The 18,860-nt window shown below is 39.8% G+C and overlaps 3 protein-coding genes across 8 annotated transcripts in view; 2 read left to right on the top strand and 1 right to left on the bottom strand.

Annotated features, from left to right (window-relative positions):
- Nucleotides 1–1,691: 1,691 nt before the first annotated feature.
- On the bottom strand, nt 1,692–5,938 carry LOC116054287 (transcription factor BTF3-like). The gene is made up of 6 exons (XM_031305769.2): nt 5,794–5,938; nt 3,641–3,709; nt 3,440–3,553; nt 2,638–2,839; nt 2,478–2,540; nt 1,692–2,080 (listed from the first exon to the last, which is right to left on the bottom strand). Exons 2-6 carry the CDS (start codon nt 3,707–3,709, stop codon nt 2,034–2,036), a joined length of 495 nt encoding a protein of 164 aa, XP_031161629.2. The 5' UTR covers nt 5,794–5,938; the 3' UTR covers nt 1,692–2,033.
- Nucleotides 5,939–7,178: 1,240 nt separating this feature from the next.
- Nucleotides 7,179–13,817, top strand: utp15 (UTP15 small subunit processome component). Its single transcript, XM_031305721.2, has 12 exons — nt 7,179–7,371; nt 8,085–8,201; nt 8,681–8,773; nt 8,927–9,111; nt 9,367–9,545; nt 9,962–10,087; nt 11,360–11,495; nt 11,628–11,712; nt 12,418–12,573; nt 12,804–12,905; nt 13,168–13,301; nt 13,457–13,817. The coding sequence occupies exons 2-12, from the start codon at nt 8,112–8,114 to the stop codon at nt 13,755–13,757; spliced, it is 1,587 nt and encodes a 528-aa protein (XP_031161581.1). The 5' UTR covers nt 7,179–7,371; nt 8,085–8,111; the 3' UTR covers nt 13,758–13,817.
- A 547-nt stretch (nt 13,818–14,364) lies between these two features.
- The window catches only part of LOC116054243 (rho guanine nucleotide exchange factor 28-like), a 41,257-nt gene continuing 36,761 nt past the window's right edge, over nt 14,365–18,860 (top strand). For all 6 annotated transcript variants that reach the window (XM_031305693.2, XM_031305688.2, XM_035998927.1 and 3 more), the window contains exons 1-3: nt 14,365–14,593; nt 15,487–15,530; nt 18,591–18,732. In XM_031305693.2, the coding sequence (XP_031161553.1) occupies nt 15,498–15,530; nt 18,591–18,732 (175 nt within the window). In that variant the 5' untranslated portion in view covers nt 14,365–14,593; nt 15,487–15,497. The remainder of the gene's footprint in view (nt 14,594–15,486; nt 15,531–18,590; nt 18,733–18,860) is intronic.

Raw genomic sequence — 18,860 nt, 5'->3', positions numbered from 1 at the left:
TGCCTCGGGAAGGAACTTGTTTTGGTGGAACGTGCTCGTTCAAGTTGTTTTAGTCGTGCAACAGAAAACTCAGATTGCACAGTCTAGCTAGCTGTCTGGATTTACCCTGCAGAGATCTGAGGAGCAGTTTACCATAGTCCTCATAAATCTACTGGAGTTTAGAATGCCAGCACAAAGAAAGCAGAAGGTGAGCGACATCCAGCCCGAAATGAGGGACATCCGGTGGCACCGGAAAGGAATTGTCGTAAATATAGATTACACTACACGTTTAACTGCCAACTTGAAGGTTCTTATCAAGCTTCTATTGTTTTTTCCCCCACTTATACTCAAGAATATAAGATTGTGTGTTGGGCTGTGAAGTCTGTCAAATGCTTCTGAGTCGCACGGCAGTACTGCTGTAATCACAGGTCCAGTGTAGGCCTACACTCACTGATATGTGGTGCTTAGCTGCACAGCCAATAATGACAAAGAATTAAATGTTAAGTAGTTATTACTAATGATTTTAATTAGGGCTGCACTATATTGGAAAAAAACTGACATTGCGATATATTTTTTCCTGCGATATATATTGCGATATAAAAAAAAAGAAGACATTTTTACAAGATGACATAAATAGCTCTATTTGGAAATAAACCATTCTCAACTAATGGGGTGATTTTGTAGGGGAGTGCATCTACATCAAAAAAATAGAAATGAAAAAGGAACTTTTCTTATGTGAACCAGTCTTTCTTGAACTTGCTTTACAAACACAAAAGCAAGTAGCGCTGTGACTACTCCTCTGAAGTGATTTTGGAGAGGGAAATTAGATAGTTAAATACACTGGTTGACTGACATGACACCACATTCATATAATACTATCAATCAAGGCTAACGTGGATATTAATAATGCATGCATGTTGCTTCCTCTAAATGTCAGGTTGTGGTCGACTAGCAGTGCCTGCTTTTGTCTGATAAACTGATTAACAGTGATTGTGATTGGTAACGCACTGGCAACCAACTGTATCCAAGTCAGTGTTAATTACGTTATATCAGACATTCTTCTGTTGTAGATTAGTGTTATGTTTCCAGCGTCGCGGCTCAGACCCCTTAATTTTTAAGGGGTCTTTAACTATTAGCTTAAGCCTGGCTGGTAGCAGCTTTCTGGCAACTGCGGTAAGAAGAAGGCCGGGAGACATCGTGATAACGTTGCGTTAATCAGGTGATTTACTTAATCTTTGCAGCCAACATAAAACACTGACTGTACATTACCCATGGAAGAGCATCACTGTGTCTGCGACAGCTGCCGCTTACGGTACTTTTCTACACACGGGAGAGCCTTACTTCCCATAAAGACAAACAAAACCCGTCAGACTAACGTTACGTCACATTCACACGTTGCCAGCATAGCCACCTGTCTCTTAAAGGGGAAGGGTAGGCCGGTAACAATCATGTAAAAGGAAAACGGTTAAAGTTTACATTACTATCAAGCAGCAGAATAATTGTAGCGTTAACATCGCACGTCTTGTGATAGGACTATCGCACATCGCGATGTAGACGATGAAACTAAATATCGTGCAGCCCTAATTTCAATTAGCTAATCCCCTGGGGACATTTAGAAATCTAGGACCATGAGTTTGAATATAATGAAACCAACAAAGTAAACATGTATTTCCATCAATTGTAAAAAAAAAAAAAAAAAAAAAAAAAGAAGAGAAATTTAAATGTAATTTTTATTACATGATTAATTCCACCAATACATGTTTGATGTGTGGGCATCCCAATGCAGGAGAGGCAGCGTGTGAAAGGAAAAGGTTTGCACATTCCATTGAATTAAATAATTTGACTTGTACTGCAGAATGAGGCAAATCAAACAAAAAGGGTAAGATATGTGCCATTAAAAGTCAATTTTACTTGTTTTTGCCCAATTGTCAAAGTTACATTTAAAAAAACTACTTTTGTTTGTAGCCACAGAGGAATTAGGGAGATGAACAATTACAAAATGCTGCTGTGTCAAAGTACAGTAAGTCAAGATGACGAAATGTTGCTGGTGATTGTTAGTTTGCCTCGTCCTTTGAAGCCTCGTCAAAGTTTTCAACAAGATCTGAAAACGAAAACCGAGGGTAAGGTGGGGTGGATGAAAGAAAACAGTGACAAATAAGGTAAGGACATTTCTCAATGAGCACAAGATTTAGCATACAAATAAAACTTAATTACTAAATATGAATCTAACCAAAAATCTCAGCCCTCTGAATTCATCCATAAATACTGTCGGTGACAAGAGACTTGTATGATATTCTTAAATACACACCCAGATACATTGAAACGTAACTTTTTAGATATAATGAGATCACACATGTTCCATGTGACAAGACATACTGTATATGCAAAGGTCAGCCTTTTCTGGACTGTTGATAATGTGAATATTTTAATACTACATTACATTAATAATAAACTAATGCAAATCTTGGTTTTAAAAGGGTATGTGTAAATTTGCTTACCTGGAACATCATCATCATCATCATCCTCTTCAGCAGCAACCATGGGGCCTTTGTTCTCTCCAGCTATTAGGAGGAAGAAGAACAAACAGCAAATTGTTTAAATACAGTACACAAAACTACTAATACATGCAAACAGATAAGTAAAGAGTGTTGTAAGTACCTGGTTTAGGCAGGGTCTCTGCTAATCTCCTGAGACTGGTAAGACTGTCGGCCCCCAGCTGGTTTAGGATTCCTGGGAGCATCTCTGTGAGCTGCTTGTTCTCAGCGTGTCCTGTGATCGTAAATGTGTTGGCAGCCAAGGAGGCCTGAACCTTTGGGTTATTGAAGTGGATCACTGTTCCTTGGTTTGTGAACATATTCACCTACAGTGAAACACAAACAGGAATTAAGGGGGGAAAAGGGAAGAGAGGTTTATGCAACAAAATGAAACGTAACGTACTTTTTATGCTATGTCTTCTTTGCAAATGAATTAACTTAATGCTTTAAATACATTTAACAGCAATTAAACAACGTCATTTAATAAGAATCCAATCATTATTTGGGCAGCACGGTGGCTCAGTGGTTAGCACTTCTGCCTCACAGGCAAGAAGGTTCTGGGTTCGAACCCAGGTCGTCCCAGGCCTTTCTGTGTGGAGTTTGCATGTTCTCCCCGTGCTTGCGTGGGTTTCCTCCGGGTGCTCCGGTTTCTTCCCACCATAAAGACATGCATGCAACTAGGACTACAGTTGAAAATTAGCCGACTGGCACATTTACAGAAATGTTGATTAATGTGCATTGTCCTAATCAAAATAAATAAATCTTAAATTCATCCAGGCGTACTATTGTCAATTTCGGCCTCTTGTTTCATGTGATGTATTACTCAATTTTTTAAGTGCAGAATCCAGTCCTAGGAGCATCAATGTCATGAAAAAAGACCCGTCTGCGTACTTGTTGCTGTCCATTTCAGAAATAATTTGCTATACCTCCTCAATGCCAGAGATGTTGTTGACTCCCAGTTTCTTGAGGGAGAACTGCAGCTTCTTGTCATCTGCTGTTGCTGTTCTGTGCACCACCTTCTTCTTTCTGCGGGCTGACCCCTACAGAGCACAAAAATGAGCTATAATACATAAACCAAAAACCCAATGACAAAAAAAAAAAAAAAGCCAGCATTTACCCAAACTCACCTTGCCGCCTATGCGGACCTGCGCCTGCAGTTTGGCGAGCTTCTCCTGGTTCATTATCGACTCCTTCATCTAACACGGGAAAACAACACATACACGTCATCAAATTTAATGTTTGCTCACAACTTTCAGCCATTTAGAAAGTCGGGATCAACAGAAGTACATTTCCCGGATAAAGCCGGCGTGTGGCTCACGAGCAGGATGTCCGCTCTCTGTGTGTTGCCGTTCTCAAAATCCCTTCCCTGCAGGAAACAACAGCTGTCAAGCTAGCAAGCTACACACTGAAAGCAGCAACAGCAAGTTTTGAAGAAAATTTGGACTGTGCAATAAGGCAGACCTGCTTGGTTATTTCGTGGAATGATTGTAAAGATTTACAAGGAATATGTTTATGACATTTACTCTCTAACTTGGACATTTTGGGACCGATTGATGAGGATTGCTATGGACAAGGTAGGCTACACACGGCGATACACTGGTAAAAGCAAATTATGTTTCACCATGGCTGCATCCCATGTCTCTTATTTGATAGCTCCCTGCTCCTCTGCTCAACGAGAAGTTGTTCTGTCCCTCCTCCGTGAAGGCCGTCTCATTTCTACTCTGAGGACCGAGCATCTAGGAGGGATCACCGAGGAGCTATAGGCAAGGATACACAAGAGCGGCCTTCCGGCAATGCATCTCACTTTCTTTAAATTACATCCCTGACTCCTCCACTTGCCTCCCTTCCTCGCGTCTTAGTCTGTCCCACCGAGGAAGCGCTGGAGAGGGGCGAGGAAATCATGGGAAGAGAGAGGAAACGAACAAATGGGTTTTAGGGGAATGAGACGTCCTTTCCTCTGATGCGTGACATTAACTAGTCAGCTGTTTGGATGGAGTTAGCAACCCTTTCAGCTGCAGGGCTTCCGGGAACTAAGGCTGCTCTCGCGTTTCCTTACCTATAGCTCCTCGATGCTCCATCCTCGGAGTGGAATTAAGGGCTTTGAGACGGCCTTTACGGAGGAGGGACAGAACCCCTTCCGGTTCAACCGAGGATCTATCAAGGGTCATGGGATGCACCCCCACAAGCCGTGCAGCTGAAAGGGTTGCTAACAGTGCAGTGGAGATAGGTCTGGCAATGCAAGACTAGTAAGTAAAAAACTAATTCTCACTTGGTGCCCTGGTAGCTCACCTGGTAGAGCGTGCGGCCCATGTACCGTGGCTCAGTCCTTACCGCAGTGGCTATGGGTTCAATTTCAACCCATGGCCCTCTGCTGCATGTCATCCCCCTCTCTCCCACTTTTCTTACCTTAATCTGTCCTGTTAATAAAGGCAATACCCCCCCCCCCCCCCAAAAAAAACAAAAAAAAAAAACAAAAACAAAACAAAAACAACTAATTATCACTAGACACAGAACTGGGCGCCATATGAAAGCACTAACGGTCATTACACATTCATTTCACACTTCAATACATCAATCCTGATTCTCATCTACGTGAATAACGTTACTAATAGTTTTGATCTTGCAAAGAGAACCAATAATTGAGAAGAATGCAAAATGATGTAACGTGACATGTCACATTTAATGACTAGCAAATTGGCAATTTATGAAACTGTAGCTAGGTACCTGATGAGTGATTTCAACAGTTTATTAGATATTAGATAAAGAAGTGCCAAACCAAAAAGTCCCCCAAATCCCCCGTCGTTTTGCCTTTTGACACAGCAAATGAACAAGAATGCACAGCTGCCAGAAGCCCAAAAATAGATGCACACTTTTAAGTCTCGACTCAAGTTCTGCTTAAATCAGACAGAGGTGGTCAGCTAAAGTTGGTGGATAGCAAGGCAGCTCAGTTAGATCACTAACTTTAGAAGCTTACTTTTCCCAGTGTGCCCTTACGAGAAGATGTGCTGTGGGCTGATGCTTGACCTTTCAGCCACCGAAACTGGGAAGTGTACTTTATTAACACGGGTTCTCAGAAAATATGACAACTGAACTGTCGGTTTGTAGGCTAGCCAAGCTAAATGGCTAGCTCGGGCCTCTTAAAACTGATGTAACGTGAAAATTATATTTCACCTTTTCATCCGCATCACGTAATGTGACTCAGGGAACTGTTCTTTTTTTGCCAACTCAAAATTATATGAGGCTGAGACAGCTTAAAAAGGCTACAGAGACGTGAACTGACCTGGGAGTGTGTAAACACGCGGGTCACACAGTCGATAGAAGCTCAGAGAAAGGAGTGAAGACCGGAAGTGATGTGCTCAGATCGATAACTTTCCGGATGTGCCCGCAGTTTTTCAGAATTTCGGCTTATAAATAAATGCGTCTTAGATCTTAATTTCTAGTGTTTTTCGAAATAATAAAATCTATCCGGTCAGGTGTTTGAAGACGAGCCGAACGAACCTGCTTTTTAAAACTGACTAAAAGTAGTGACCTCTTGAAACTTTTGAAAATAAAAGCATTTTTATTTCTATTTGTACGGTAATAGCTATAAAAACGTTTTAACAACCACTTAACATATTATTAATAACCTATTAATAAACTATAACTATTCACGACATAAACACACACAAATAGGTCAAATCAGTAGCATATTTCAAAAAAGTGAATGAATGAAAATAAATGAATGTAAATTTTTTTTTTTTTAAAAGTACAGTTATTTATTAAATATATAGTCCCATTAAACATTTTAAATACTAGGTTCGCCGCCAGTAGCATTTAAAATATAAAAAAAAATATATAAAAAGGTGTTCCTTTCAGTGAACAATAAAGATATTCCATTCATAACGGAAGTAGTCAGACTGGGATAATAACAGCTCTTAGGTGGATTGAAGAGGTTAAACCATTGAGAGCTGTAATCTGTACAGATTCCATGGCAGCTATTCATAGCCTAGATACAGGTCACTCATCAAGGGAAGATTTGATTATTGAAATTAAACATTTATTATTGCAGTTCAGGAAAATTGGGAAAAAGATGCTGAAAAACAAATGTATAGGAATTAATGTTCCACTGGGGAAGGGTGAAGCCAAATCCATAATTAAGTCTGAAAGTATGCAAAGATGGCAAACTGAATGGGAGGCAGAGTGTAATGCTAGACACTACCATAAATTACAGAAGACTGTGACCGGGAAAAGGGTTACTTTGCTGAGTTTACACAGAAGGGAAGAAGTGGTCTATACCAGACTTAGATTAGGTCACACAGGACTGAATGCTACCTTACACATAGTAGGAAATGGTAATGGTTTATGCATAGAATGCCAAGACAAAGAAGATGTAGAACATGTACTTTTTGTATGCGAGAAATATAATGATAGTAGAATAAACTGGCAGGAAATGGAAGGAGAGAATGCAATACATGATATACTTGAAGAACAGGGTATGACAAGGGAGAGACTTGAAGCATTATTTATTTTTCTTCATAATACTGGTTTAATGAAAAGAATATAAGGTTGCCTTTTTTGTTTTATTTGTTGGTTTTGAATTAATTCAAGTCTAGACTCTATGAAGTTCATGGTATTACACACTCCTGTACAGTTGGTGGCGGTATAATACAAAAGTAGTAATCTGTCAAAAAACAAAGAAGAAGAAGGAAGTAGTCACGTTGTAATCATGGCGTCCTCCAGTGCACCGAGAGGCAACGTGATAACTCCTTAAAATGAGAAACTTTTGGTTTACTGGGACGACAAACATCGGTATCATCTAATTTCAACAAATCATACTTAAAAAAAATACGTCTGCACTCACGGACGTTTTCGTTCAAAGGTGAGAATCATCAGAATGCACTTAAGTAGAAAATGCTAGGCGGCCAAAGCGTAACGTTAGTGTGCTGAACACGTTGACTCAGGTTTCCTTTCTAATAATCTGCTTTTGTTTTCAGACAAGTAACGTTAACAGTAGTGTAATTTTAACAATTAGGCAAAGGTTAACTAGCTTTCTTATTTTATTTTATTGAGCGCAATAATAAACCTTGGTGAAGAAATCGACTGTCGTGAAGCCGTTAGCTTAACGTTAGCTTTTACGAATTGCATAGTTTGGTGGGTTGTGATGCTGTTAGCTAAAAAGTTTGAGTGTTGCCACTCAGCCCGTGTTGTTGAATTTGATTATCTCTTTTTGCCGGTTGTTGGGATCAAAGCAATCTTGCCTAAGCTATTAACCCCTTAAAATCCATTTCCCCTCCACTGTTATTTTCAATTAAATAGCTTTTAATGTTGTAAAAAAATCATCATGTTCTGTGTATGTTTGTTCCAGCTCCTTATTGAAGCTATGTCATGTTTACACGGAGTTTAATAATCAAAGGGTTGTTTTATCAACAAAAATGAAAAACACATTTGTCTGGGTTTGGCCATTGTTGTGCTGCACAGCAGGAGTTTGTATAAAAGTACATACCAGCAGGTCAGTAGGGTTAAGAGGTTAACAAGTGTCATATCTCTTGCTATATGGTAATATCCATGTTTTTATTTTCTGTATCTTACCAGACTGATTATTTCGTGATCAGCACAGAAATGGCTTCATTTAAACCTACAAAAGTCCAAGTCTATCCTAAACTTGGAGAGAAAGTCACACAAGACACACTGTACTGGAAAAACTACAAGGTGAGTCTCTTCTACTTTTTTTTTATTGTCATCGCGATATCAACTGGCGCAATATACACATCCTAAAAGGCTGCGACATATAGCGAAAAACACTCCCAAGGTTTTGTGTTTTAGTTAAAAGAAAAAAATCTGTTATTATAACTGTTATTCTTTTTTTAGTGGTGCCTTTGATATTCAATTCAATGTTCAATTTGTGCAATAGAAGAATGTTGGAAATGTCTTCCTTTCGTTTTCTTTTAAATTCAACAAGAAATTTGTTGTATTTTAGCAGAATACTGAAGCAGAAGAAATGCAGAACTGAGCACACTTTAATGTCTGTTTATTTATCGCAAGTAATATCGTTATCGCGATATTCGACAAAGTTATCACATATTTTCCTCATACCGTGCAGCCCATACTGTATACTGTCTTAATATTACTGTGAGCTAGAAAAGCACATCCCTAATGTTGTTTCTCAATCTTTAAATCTCCTCTCACAGGCTCCGGTCCAGATAAAAGAATTTGGAGCGATCACAAACATAGACTTCTCCCCAGTGGCTCCGCATAACTTTGCGGTGACAGCATTCACAAGAGTATGTTGCTTTTCCTTGTGTGAATTCAGCATAGTTGTGTTTATTCAAATTGATCCATGTTAACCTCTATAAAACAATTCTAGATCCAGTCAGTCCTCTGAATAACCAAGTGTAATTATGCCATTTCCCATTCTAACTCTGGTTTCTCTACAGATCCACATTTACGGGCCGTTCTCCCAGGAGCCTGTTAAGACATTTACACGTTTTAAAGATACTGCATACTGTGGGAGGTTCAGGTCAGACGGTCAGCTGCTCGTGGCGGGATGTGAGGACTCTGTGGTCCGGCTGTTTGATGTCAGTGGCAAGGTGGCACTCAGGATGTTTAAAGGACACACAAAGTAGGTATTCCACGTGTCACCATCCGATAGTGCTTTATTTGTGCTGTCCTGGCCCAATGACTGAGTGTTACAAAATAGACTTCATTTGAACATCGGAATTGTTGAATGATGATCTCTTGAGTGATCCATCGACTGAATTTTGTGATGATCTCAAGAATTCTGACAACCTTTAAAGTGTCTTACTGACTTAATAACATGTGGCTGTGAAAGTGCGCACTGACGTATATTTTTTTGTCTCATTTTATTTCTGTTCAGGGCTGTACATATCACAGACTTTACCTCAGACCGTTACCAGATTCTCACAGGGTCCGACGACTACACCTGTCGACTTTGGGACATCCCAAATGCCACTGAGCTCAACACCTACCAAGAACACACAGATTACATTCGCTGTGGCGTCACAAGCAAACTCAACAGAGATCTCTTCATTACTGGTGAGATGGAGGCGATTTGTTTTTCAATTTGTGTTCGAAAAAGTGAAAGTTAGGACAGTAAATTAACTTTAGCATCAATGTTTGGAGCATGCCATACTTTTTGGATCAATAAACTTTTTCAATAGAACCACTAGGAACATCATCTGTCCCAGTGGCTTTTAGATTAAACTGATTTAACACCGTCAAAATCTACCAACATTAGGCTTTTGACTAGTCTTTTATTTTGTATTTAATGAATCTTTTAAAAAAAAAAGAAGAATAGAATAATTGAATAACGAATATGTTAAGTCAGTAGTAGTAAACTCCAAATTCTGCTATTGAGTTGTTAGACAGAGTGCCACTGCAGATGAAAGTGTGAGGACCAGGATGAAAGTGGTCTGTTTTTGCATGACTTGCAATTGATGTTTTTATCCTAGGATCTTATGACCACACACTGAAACTGTTTGATGCCAGAGCGGATAAGAGTGTGATGACCATGGACCATGGCCAGCCAGTGGAGAGTCTGCTTCTCTATCCTTCTGAGGGACTCCTCGTCTCTGCAGGTAATCAGCCATTCTGATCATCGTGTTCAGTCAACGCATCCAGAAAATGTGCCCACTAGTTTTCAGACCAAACACAGATTATGTTACTAGTGTTTAATGATTAGAATTTAAAGGTGCTGACACACGAGGAAGACTGTGACCCTAGTTTTTGCGGTGTGTCCCGCATTGTCGACCCTTTTCGGCTTTTTGTTTGTTTTATATAGAAACGGTGAGAAAGTGTTACGTGTTTCAGTCCTATCCATCTGGCAAATCATCTGACCATTGGCGTCGGAGCCCCTCTGTGAGAGGAACCTCTCTGATTGGCTGTTGAGCTTAAGCGAATCGGTGCACAAGAAGAAAAGCGAAAGTTAGGAAAGCAAGCAATCACAGGGCACACACAGAAGGCTCTTGCCATTTTTCATCTTCATCTTATCAATACATATAGGGCTGGTCAAAACTCAAACTGGCCAAAAATGATTTTTGAATATTCCTTCTAAAAAACAGAGGTTCAAACTATTCTAATATCTAACAAGATACATAACTACTTGTGTAGGTGTATTTATTTCAACATAAACATGTCTTTTAAAAGATCTACATATCTACACGTTACAAAATAAACTAATAAAATAATTTACTGTATTGTAAATCTTACCGTACTACCTCTCCGACCTCTCTTCCTCTCTCTCTGCGCCATGGTTGGTGCTAGACTGAGAACTGAGCCCCCTAGCAAGCAAGATAGCTAGAATTAATAACATTTAACAACCTAATGTTTTATTCACATACTCTTAACAGTGTAGGAAAGCACATTGCTATTGCCAGATAATGACAACTTAGTTTGGCTCATTTTCTGTAAAATGACCCATGCACATGAAGGCATGTTGGATGGAATTAGCAAGCTAGCCAACTAGCCAGCCATCAGCAGCGGGCTGCTCGGTCACAATGCTTCACGGAGTGTACGTGCTAGTTAGCCGTCGACTGTAGTCTTTTTCAGTGTGTTCAGAGACAGCTTTTTGGCCAAGAAACGGGCACCGCGGGGCGACTTTCGTCACCACTAGTTATTTGCCGTCTGCCTAGTGTGTCAGCACTGAAAGGGTCCCTCATGCCTTGTTCAGTTTGACACAGGTTGTTGTGTAGGACAAAGTCCATTGTATGCTTGGTAGTGACTTCAGTCAGGACAAAAAACACTATTGCCTCTCTGCAAACGACTGCACTCATACACACATGCTACATTATCTTTACTAATGTTTATCTAGGACATTTAAAAAAAAAAAAAAATCTTTTCACTCTCTTTAGGGGGGCGCCATGTGAAAGTGTGGGATCTGCTAAAAGGAGGCCAGCCTCTGGTGTCACTGAAGAACCATCACAAAACTGTCACCTGTTTGTGTCTCAGCAGCAGTGGACACAGACTGCTGTCAGCTTCTCTGGACAGGTACGAGGACAGGTGTATGTACAGCATGCATGTCTGACATAACACTCATCTGTCAGGACAGTTGCATACTTATTTGATAAGTATTTTTTATATACACCTGATTTTAATGGAGAGCCTCTGTTTGTATTTCAGGCATGTAAAGGTGTACAACACCACCAACTATAAAGTGGTCCACAACTTTGACTACGCTGCCTCCATCCTCAGTCTGGCTTTGGCTGTAAGAAGTGACATTTTACCCTTTATCACTATTCTGTGATGTTCTGTTTTTTATTAGGTGTAGAAAGGTGGATTCCGATAAGTGAAGCAACATTTTTGATAATTACACAATAGCTGATTACATCACCCAAGATGGGAAAACGCCTTATTTGGCTGACCTGGCCTACAAACATGCACATAAAAAAAGCACAGAGAGATCAATTATTAGCTTGTATCTGAGGTGCACCATCAGAGGGAGCTGTGATTTGAGAGACCAGCTCTGAGACTGCGAGGTGATAGATTCAGTTTCTGCAGCGGCCAATAGAAATATCTGGTGTTGCCAGAGACTTTAATCGATTAGAGATTAAACGGTACATCCTCTCCTCGGTAGTGGCATGAGGGTGTAGGGTTTCTAGAACACAATGTGCAACCTCAGAGTGCTACACTCCTAAAAGGAAACGCTGTCCCAGCTGTAGCCATGGCCTATAACAATGAATGTCTTCTGGAGTACTTTTGTATTAAAGGAATTTTTGAATGATGATCTCTTGAGTGATCCATCGACTGAATTTCATGATGATCTCAAGAATTCTGACAACCTTTTAAACTATATTACAGACTTATCAACATCTGGTCATGCAAGTGAACTGATGTATATTTTGCCTCATTTTATTTCTACTCAGGGCTGGAATTCTTGACAGTAAAACTATAAATGTGTCTTTCTCCTCAGCCGGATGATGAGTCCATCGTTGTGGGTATGACCAATAGTATCCTGAGTATCAAACACAGGAAAAGCCTCGACGAGTCGAAGGAAATCTCCGGCCAACAGAGACGACAGCCGTCATATCGTGTTTTTGTGAAAGGGAAGAACTACGTCCCTAAACAGGTATGTTTACATTTAGTTATCATGCAGTAGCTGAGGTCAACAGTCTGAGACATTATGTGATCATGTGTGATTATTCCCAAAAGAATGTGCTGACTGAATCATACAAAAGACAATGTAAAACTGACCCTGGCTAACGCCTTTTTATTTCTGCACACTGAGTTATTATATAAGGCTTTTCTTTCTCACCACACCATTGTTAATTGATTTCTTGGTTCTCCGTCTTTTCCCAGGATGATTATCTCGTCAGCAAGCCAGTGAAACAGCATTTGGCCAAATATGACAAGCAGCTCAAGAAATTTAATGTATCGAAGGCTTTGGATACAGCTCTGGAGGTATACATTTAATGTATTTATAACATTAGCAATAATAATAAATCAGTTGGCATCATTTCCTTGAGGTTCCTTCTATTTTCAAAGTTGTTCAATTTGCGATATAAAACTGCGACACATGCTACTTTTCTGTTGCTGAGTTGTGCAAAGGGAACTCACTACACTGGATATATGAAGCTAAACAGCATGCCATTTGCATGAACAAACATCGCAAAAAGGTGGTAGTATGATTTTACTTATTAAGTATATTAAATTGTATTTATAGACATGGACAAGACTGAGAAAGCCAGAGATCACAGTTGCTGTTATAAAGGAGCTGGATCGAAGAGGAACATTGAAGAATGCTCTGGCAGGAAGGGATGAACAGGGGCTCGCTCGGTTGCTCAACTTCCTCATAGGGTAAGAAGCAGCTAAAACGGCATTACTCAAGTAGACTTTACCAAGTGTTGATATAAAGTGTTATGGGATGCATTGGATTTGGTAGCTTGTACATCCAAACGTGCAGAAATAGTTTGCAAAATAAATACTTATAGTTTTTTCTGTTTCTTCTCCAGGAACGTAGTTGACCCCAGGTTTGCTCCTGTCCTCGTAACAGCGGCTGAGATGATCCTGGACATTTATCAATCCGTAATCGGACAGTCGTCAGTTGTGGACCGGCAGCTGCTGCGTCTGCAGGAGCTGCTGGAGAGAGAGATTGACTACCAGCAGGACCTCCTGGAGGTGCTGGGCATGTTGGACACGATGTTCGCCTCCTCCCTCCCTAGGAAGGAGGTGCCATGCCCTGGCGTCAGCAGGGCTAATGGCCTGGCTCAGGGAGAATCGAGTATCTCAAGACCACAGGTTCAGGCCACCTGAGGCTTGTAGCGGGGGGAAGCGGCTTTAGACTGGGTTAGAGTGCCTTTACAACTCTAAAAACATCTTTTTGAAACATCAGACACAAACTACCGACATTACCAAACAAACATTTTGGTACAGGTTTTAAGAGACTTACAAACCCATGGGCTCACTCTGGTGTTTTAACTCTGCGTGACTGTAAACACAACAGGCAACACATAGAACATGCATTTACTGTATGAAGAATCTCTGGTTGTGTGAATGTGAAGTGAGGTTGTTTTTATTGGAAGTATTGTCATTACACTTTCCAAAGTAAATGTGGTGTGTGTCTGTGCGCGCATGCTTGTGTGTTTGAATGATTTAACTGTTAATGTCTACTTTGTGTTTTCATAATATTTGGCATTGGCAAATGTTTTATAACCAGATAAAAATAAATCTTTGTAATATTGAAACTGTCTAATCATAATTGTGTTCAAATCGGCTCAAGTCTCTGATAAAACAGATTTCAAGATGTAGGGATGATGATGATGAAGTTGTATCCCCCTCCACTGGATGTCGCTGTAACCTCAAAGAAACGGTTAACTTTCACATGGAGGAATTTGCATTTGAGCAAGCGGAAGACAGAAAGCATCAACAGTGACAGAGAAGAGGATGCTGTGGGTCAGTAGGGGCTGCAGCTCACCCTGGAAACAGCAGTGGCACCGACTGAACGCCATTTCTCAACTTGTAGCTTTAAGACTGACACTTGAATTAGCAGTTAGCAAAAGAAGGATGATGTATGCGAGTTAGGTGCTCTTTTTTGCTAAATTTAAGCGGACTGTCAGGTTTCTTCTGCCGGAGTTTGAGCTCCTGTTAAGGTAGGTTCGTCAATAATCATTAACCTTTTTGTACTAGCTCTTGACTTTTTCAACGTGTCTGTTTCCTATGATATTATTGACAGTTTGCTAACGTGTCAACCCTGGTCAAATGGTAAAATGTAGCCCTGTAAAAAGCCTCAAATTTATTCTGCAGCTAAATAGGTCACGAAGTATGAGTTCAGTTAATTTTAATTATTAAAAAAAGCACAAATGTTCCTAAAGCTAGACTGTAATATTTAACAATAAAAATGCAATCTAGTGCCATTAATACCCCAACTCTTATGAGCAGTTTTTCTGTCCTAAAACTAGCACACTTACAAAAGTCCTCTCCTCTTGATTTTGTCATGCTTTGCCTTTGATCACTTATATTAATTATATATATTAATATTTGGATTATGAATGTAAATGAAACGTATAATGTGACTGCACAGGAAACAATATCTTAAAAATGGTTATGTAAAGACCTTACTGTTGTGTCCAATTTAGGAAGTGGCCATTGATAAAGAACAGATCTAAACCCTGCAGCTCTGAAACTCAATCGATTTCCTACTTTAGCTCTCTCTCTCTCTCTCTCTCTCTCACACACACACACACACACACACACACACACACACACACACACACACACTTGGTGTTCTGATATTGTCTCCACTCCAAGGTAGAAAGCATCATCATTAAAATCATTATTTAAATACTTGAGATCAAAAGATGATCCTGTCTCATCGGAGAACCTCTGACTCTGCTAGGCACGGATTAGGTTGGATAATCTCTAGGATCAGAGGAGCAGGCAGAATAACCGAAATAACCAAAAAAGTAATGAGGAGTCACGTGGCTACTGGTGTGTTTTCATTTTTAGTCTCAAATGTCTGTTTAATGTCCATCTTTGCCTGCAGTTGCTGTGCAGATGGAGCTGAGCAGGAGGAAAGTGCCTCTGTATGTGAGTATGTGCTCCAGTTTGCAGTCAAGTTTGAGTTCTCCAATTAATGTCGAGTTATTTATCCCTTAGGAAAATCTCTGCAAATTGAGTTTGGAATGCAGTGAGGGATCGGTAGCCTCATTTATAAGAACCAAAAGTCTGTGGCGGAGATGTCATGCTCATGACCAAACCATTATGTGTAATGAAAATACATCAAGTGTATCTAAAAGGATACAGGTGTTTTCTGTTCATGCATCAATACAGTACATGTAATTTGATCAAGTTCACTAACGTCACTAATGTTACTGTTTGTACAAGTTTTTTTAAATTGAGATTTGGCTCTAGATAGGATGAGGGCACCATGGTGACAGGAGACTGATGTTTTGGACTTTGAATGCAACATCTTTGGGTTTTGCTGTTGGACTATTTGAGCACTGAATCATATTTGGATAAGAAAACCGTAACCTTATCCATCAGCACAACGGCAATAGCAGCCTGGCATTTGTCTGTATAACTAGCAAATCAGTAACTCTGTGATTCATTCACAGTGATGTTTTTTTTGTTTACTTACTCAGAGTTGGAAAGGAACTTGTATTTTCTATCAGTTTGCCTTGTGATATCTCTGGTCGTGTTAAACCTTTGAATAAATCTGTTGTCTATGAGGTTAAGATTTAGTCAAACACTGCAGGACTGCGGTCAAACTATCATTTTTATTGGTTTCAGTTTGGGATCTTAACAGTTTATGTAAACATTAATGAAAGCTAATGCATTTCTGAAGTTTAAAGGGGGGATACATTGCTCACACTTTATTAATTTGACATGTTTTAATGCTGTTTTCCTTTGACTTGTGGTTACCAAACTTAAAGTAGACGCACTATCTTGCCCGTTTCATGTAATGAAACACCTACTCCTCAGATACTTTGGTGCTTACGATAGAAGCGCACAAATAAATAAATGAACACAAATATGCAACAGCTAAATTTTAAAAGCAGGAAGAAAGAAAGTTGACCAGTGTTTTCACAAGACTATTCTAGAGCCCATTCCAGTGGCTCTGTGAGGCTTGGAGCAACATTCTAACATCAGCTTGCCAAGATGCTCACAATGACAATTCTCACATGCTGATGTTTAGCAGGGAATGTTTACTATGTTCATCATCTTAGCCTGTCAGCATGATAACATTTGCTAACTGACACTAAACATAAAGTACAGCTGAATTCAATGGTAATTAGTTTTTGCAGGTATTTGGTCAAAAACCAAAGTTTATTCATGTGTGGTCAACATCTGATCAATCACACAGAGGTGAGGAAAAGCTGTGTAGACATTACAGAATTTGTGGTTAACCTGGTGCTCTCTCTGTCAATAAATAGACGACTGGGGATATAGAAATGGATAAGTGAACCTGAAAGGGGAATTAGGTGAGACGGAAGGACATGGAGGCAGGATTACTCACAGTGTCTCTTTCTGAGACAGCGAGAGAAGCAAAGAGAAAAGCCTCCCAGTTTTATAGCGTCAGAAATTAGGTCAACTGTTGAGCTGATTTAATGTTGGTAGATTGGGAGAGAGAGATACTACAAAAAAACAAACATCCTTACACTTAAACTCTTATACCATCCAATACTAATCTGTGATGTTCATTGTATTTCAAGTCAAGCCTTATAATTGAAATTTTCAGTGTACCTTTTTTTCTTCAACCTGTCTCCTCTACTGCCTCAGTCAGTGGTTTGATATGTTTCCCAGAATAACCCACACAGTGTTTCTTGTGGCTGCATTGCTGTCTGGTCTATGGAGGCCACTGTAGGTGGACAACTTGATGTCTTCTACAATAGATTTCTTCCCCTGCGACTGGTGGATGTTGGTGGAAAACAGCGTTTTTTTTTTTTCTTTTAATTTATTCTGAGGGATTGAAACTATCAAATTCAGTTACAGTTGCATTATATATCTTACACACTGCAGCTATTTATCCACAGTAAAAAGTTAACCAAACAACACCATGGGCACAGAAATGTTTAAAGCTGCACTATACATCAATAATGGGTTAAATGAGTTTGTGTTGTGTGAAAGGGGTCACTCATAGTTACACATTCACAGATAATTATTACCCAACACTGCAGTTCTCCTCAGCTCTACAAAGCTTTTTAGCCTCTTTGTTTTGGTTTTACGGCCTGCAGCTTTATTGTTTTTGATTGAGGCTCTCATCAACCCCAGTGTTTTCACGAAAAGCTCTGATAACCCCATGGTACAATCCCTGCCCAGCAACAAACAGCAGACTGGCAAAGTTATCAACCAGCTGTTAAACATAGAGGAGCATTTAGCTGCTGAAGAGCCAGATATTTCCCTCAGGAGTTGGTGGAGAACAAAACAGAGCTAGAGTGAATATTGGACTTACATTTATCAGGTGGACACAAACATAAAAATGAGTGCTTATGTTGCTCCGTATCTGCTTGATGTGTAAATAGGCAACATGTTTGCCATATCAACTTTATAAGTGTTGTATTCACAACTTGTCCCAAAGTGGCCAAAAAAACAATAAATACCGCTTTCAATATTTTAAGGTAGATTATCTTCAAAGGTCCAATATCCCGACAATCCTTTTATTGCCTCCTCTGTTGCATTGTTGGCTTACAGTGCAAGGAAAAGTTCATTCTGAACGGCTGTCAGGTTTGTATTTTTTTGTAGTTTTGTATTTTTTAATAGCTCAGTAAGGATTTTTATATATAAAACTCTTTTGCATGATATGTCTATGGCTGGGCTAACGATTGAAATATTTCTGTAGTATTGAAAATGTCAATACCAAAAGCATGTTTCACCGGCATCAAAGTGTTCTGGCCTGCTGGGATCAGGGCAGGTATTTGCAGTAGACACTACATTCCTGTTTTTATTGAGTGGGAATGTGTTATTGTACCCTCAAGAGGCATGCTGTCAGGGGATTTGGTGTACTTTACAAAAATGTAGAACACGGCGTCAGACTAGAGACTTACTCTAAAATCAGCCTGTATCTTTAGGAATAGAAATATGTTTTGCTCTCTAGCAGCTTTCTTTTTTATTTCCCCTCTCAACCTCTCTAACCTTTCTTTATCTCAGGGCCAGGCAAAGGTATTTGCATTGCTGGAGGGTTTAGACTCGGTGCCTGAGGATGCAGAGGTCTACGTTGTTTTGGAAGGATCCACACTGGTCCATGTCACCATGGCTCAGAGTGATGTAATGCTCTGCTTTATAGTGCCTGGTATGTTCATGTGTATGCCTGTATGATGTGTTATTGTATGTACAGTATTTTGGGGTAATCTGTTATCAAAAAGGGAGAATGTATTTAGAAAACCATGTTCAGACATTAAACTGCATCCTGACAATCCC

This window comes from Sander lucioperca, chromosome 2, assembly GCF_008315115.2.
Source record: "Sander lucioperca isolate FBNREF2018 chromosome 2, SLUC_FBN_1.2, whole genome shotgun sequence".
Lineage (NCBI taxonomy): Eukaryota > Metazoa > Chordata > Actinopteri > Perciformes > Percidae > Sander > Sander lucioperca.
The sequence above is the reverse complement of the archived record's forward strand: the minus strand, read 5'-3'. Positions and strand labels throughout refer to the sequence as shown.

What these genes read in the sequence shown, in the direction of transcription:
- LOC116054287 (XM_031305769.2), bottom strand. Translation starts at nt 3,709, where the DNA reads ATGAAGGAGTCGATAATGAACCAGGAGAAGCTCGCCAAACTGCAGGCG. An exon ending in AGGTCCGCATAGGCGGCAAG is followed by an intron (nt 3,554 to 3,640) that starts GTGAGTTTGGGT and finishes TGTGCTCTGTAG; the next exon opens with GGGTCAGCCCGCAGAAAGAA. An exon ending in ACATCTCTGGCATTGAGGAG is followed by an intron (nt 2,840 to 3,439) that starts GTATAGCAAATT and finishes GTTTCACTGTAG; the next exon opens with GTGAATATGTTCACAAACCA.
- utp15 (XM_031305721.2), top strand. Translation starts at nt 8,112, where the DNA reads ATGGCTTCATTTAAACCTACAAAAGTCCAAGTCTATCCTAAACTTGGA. An exon ending in CGGTGACAGCATTCACAAGA is followed by an intron (nt 8,774 to 8,926) that starts GTATGTTGCTTT and finishes GTTTCTCTACAG; the next exon opens with ATCCACATTTACGGGCCGTT. An exon ending in CTTTGGATACAGCTCTGGAG is followed by an intron (nt 12,906 to 13,167) that starts GTATACATTTAA and finishes TTGTATTTATAG; the next exon opens with ACATGGACAAGACTGAGAAA.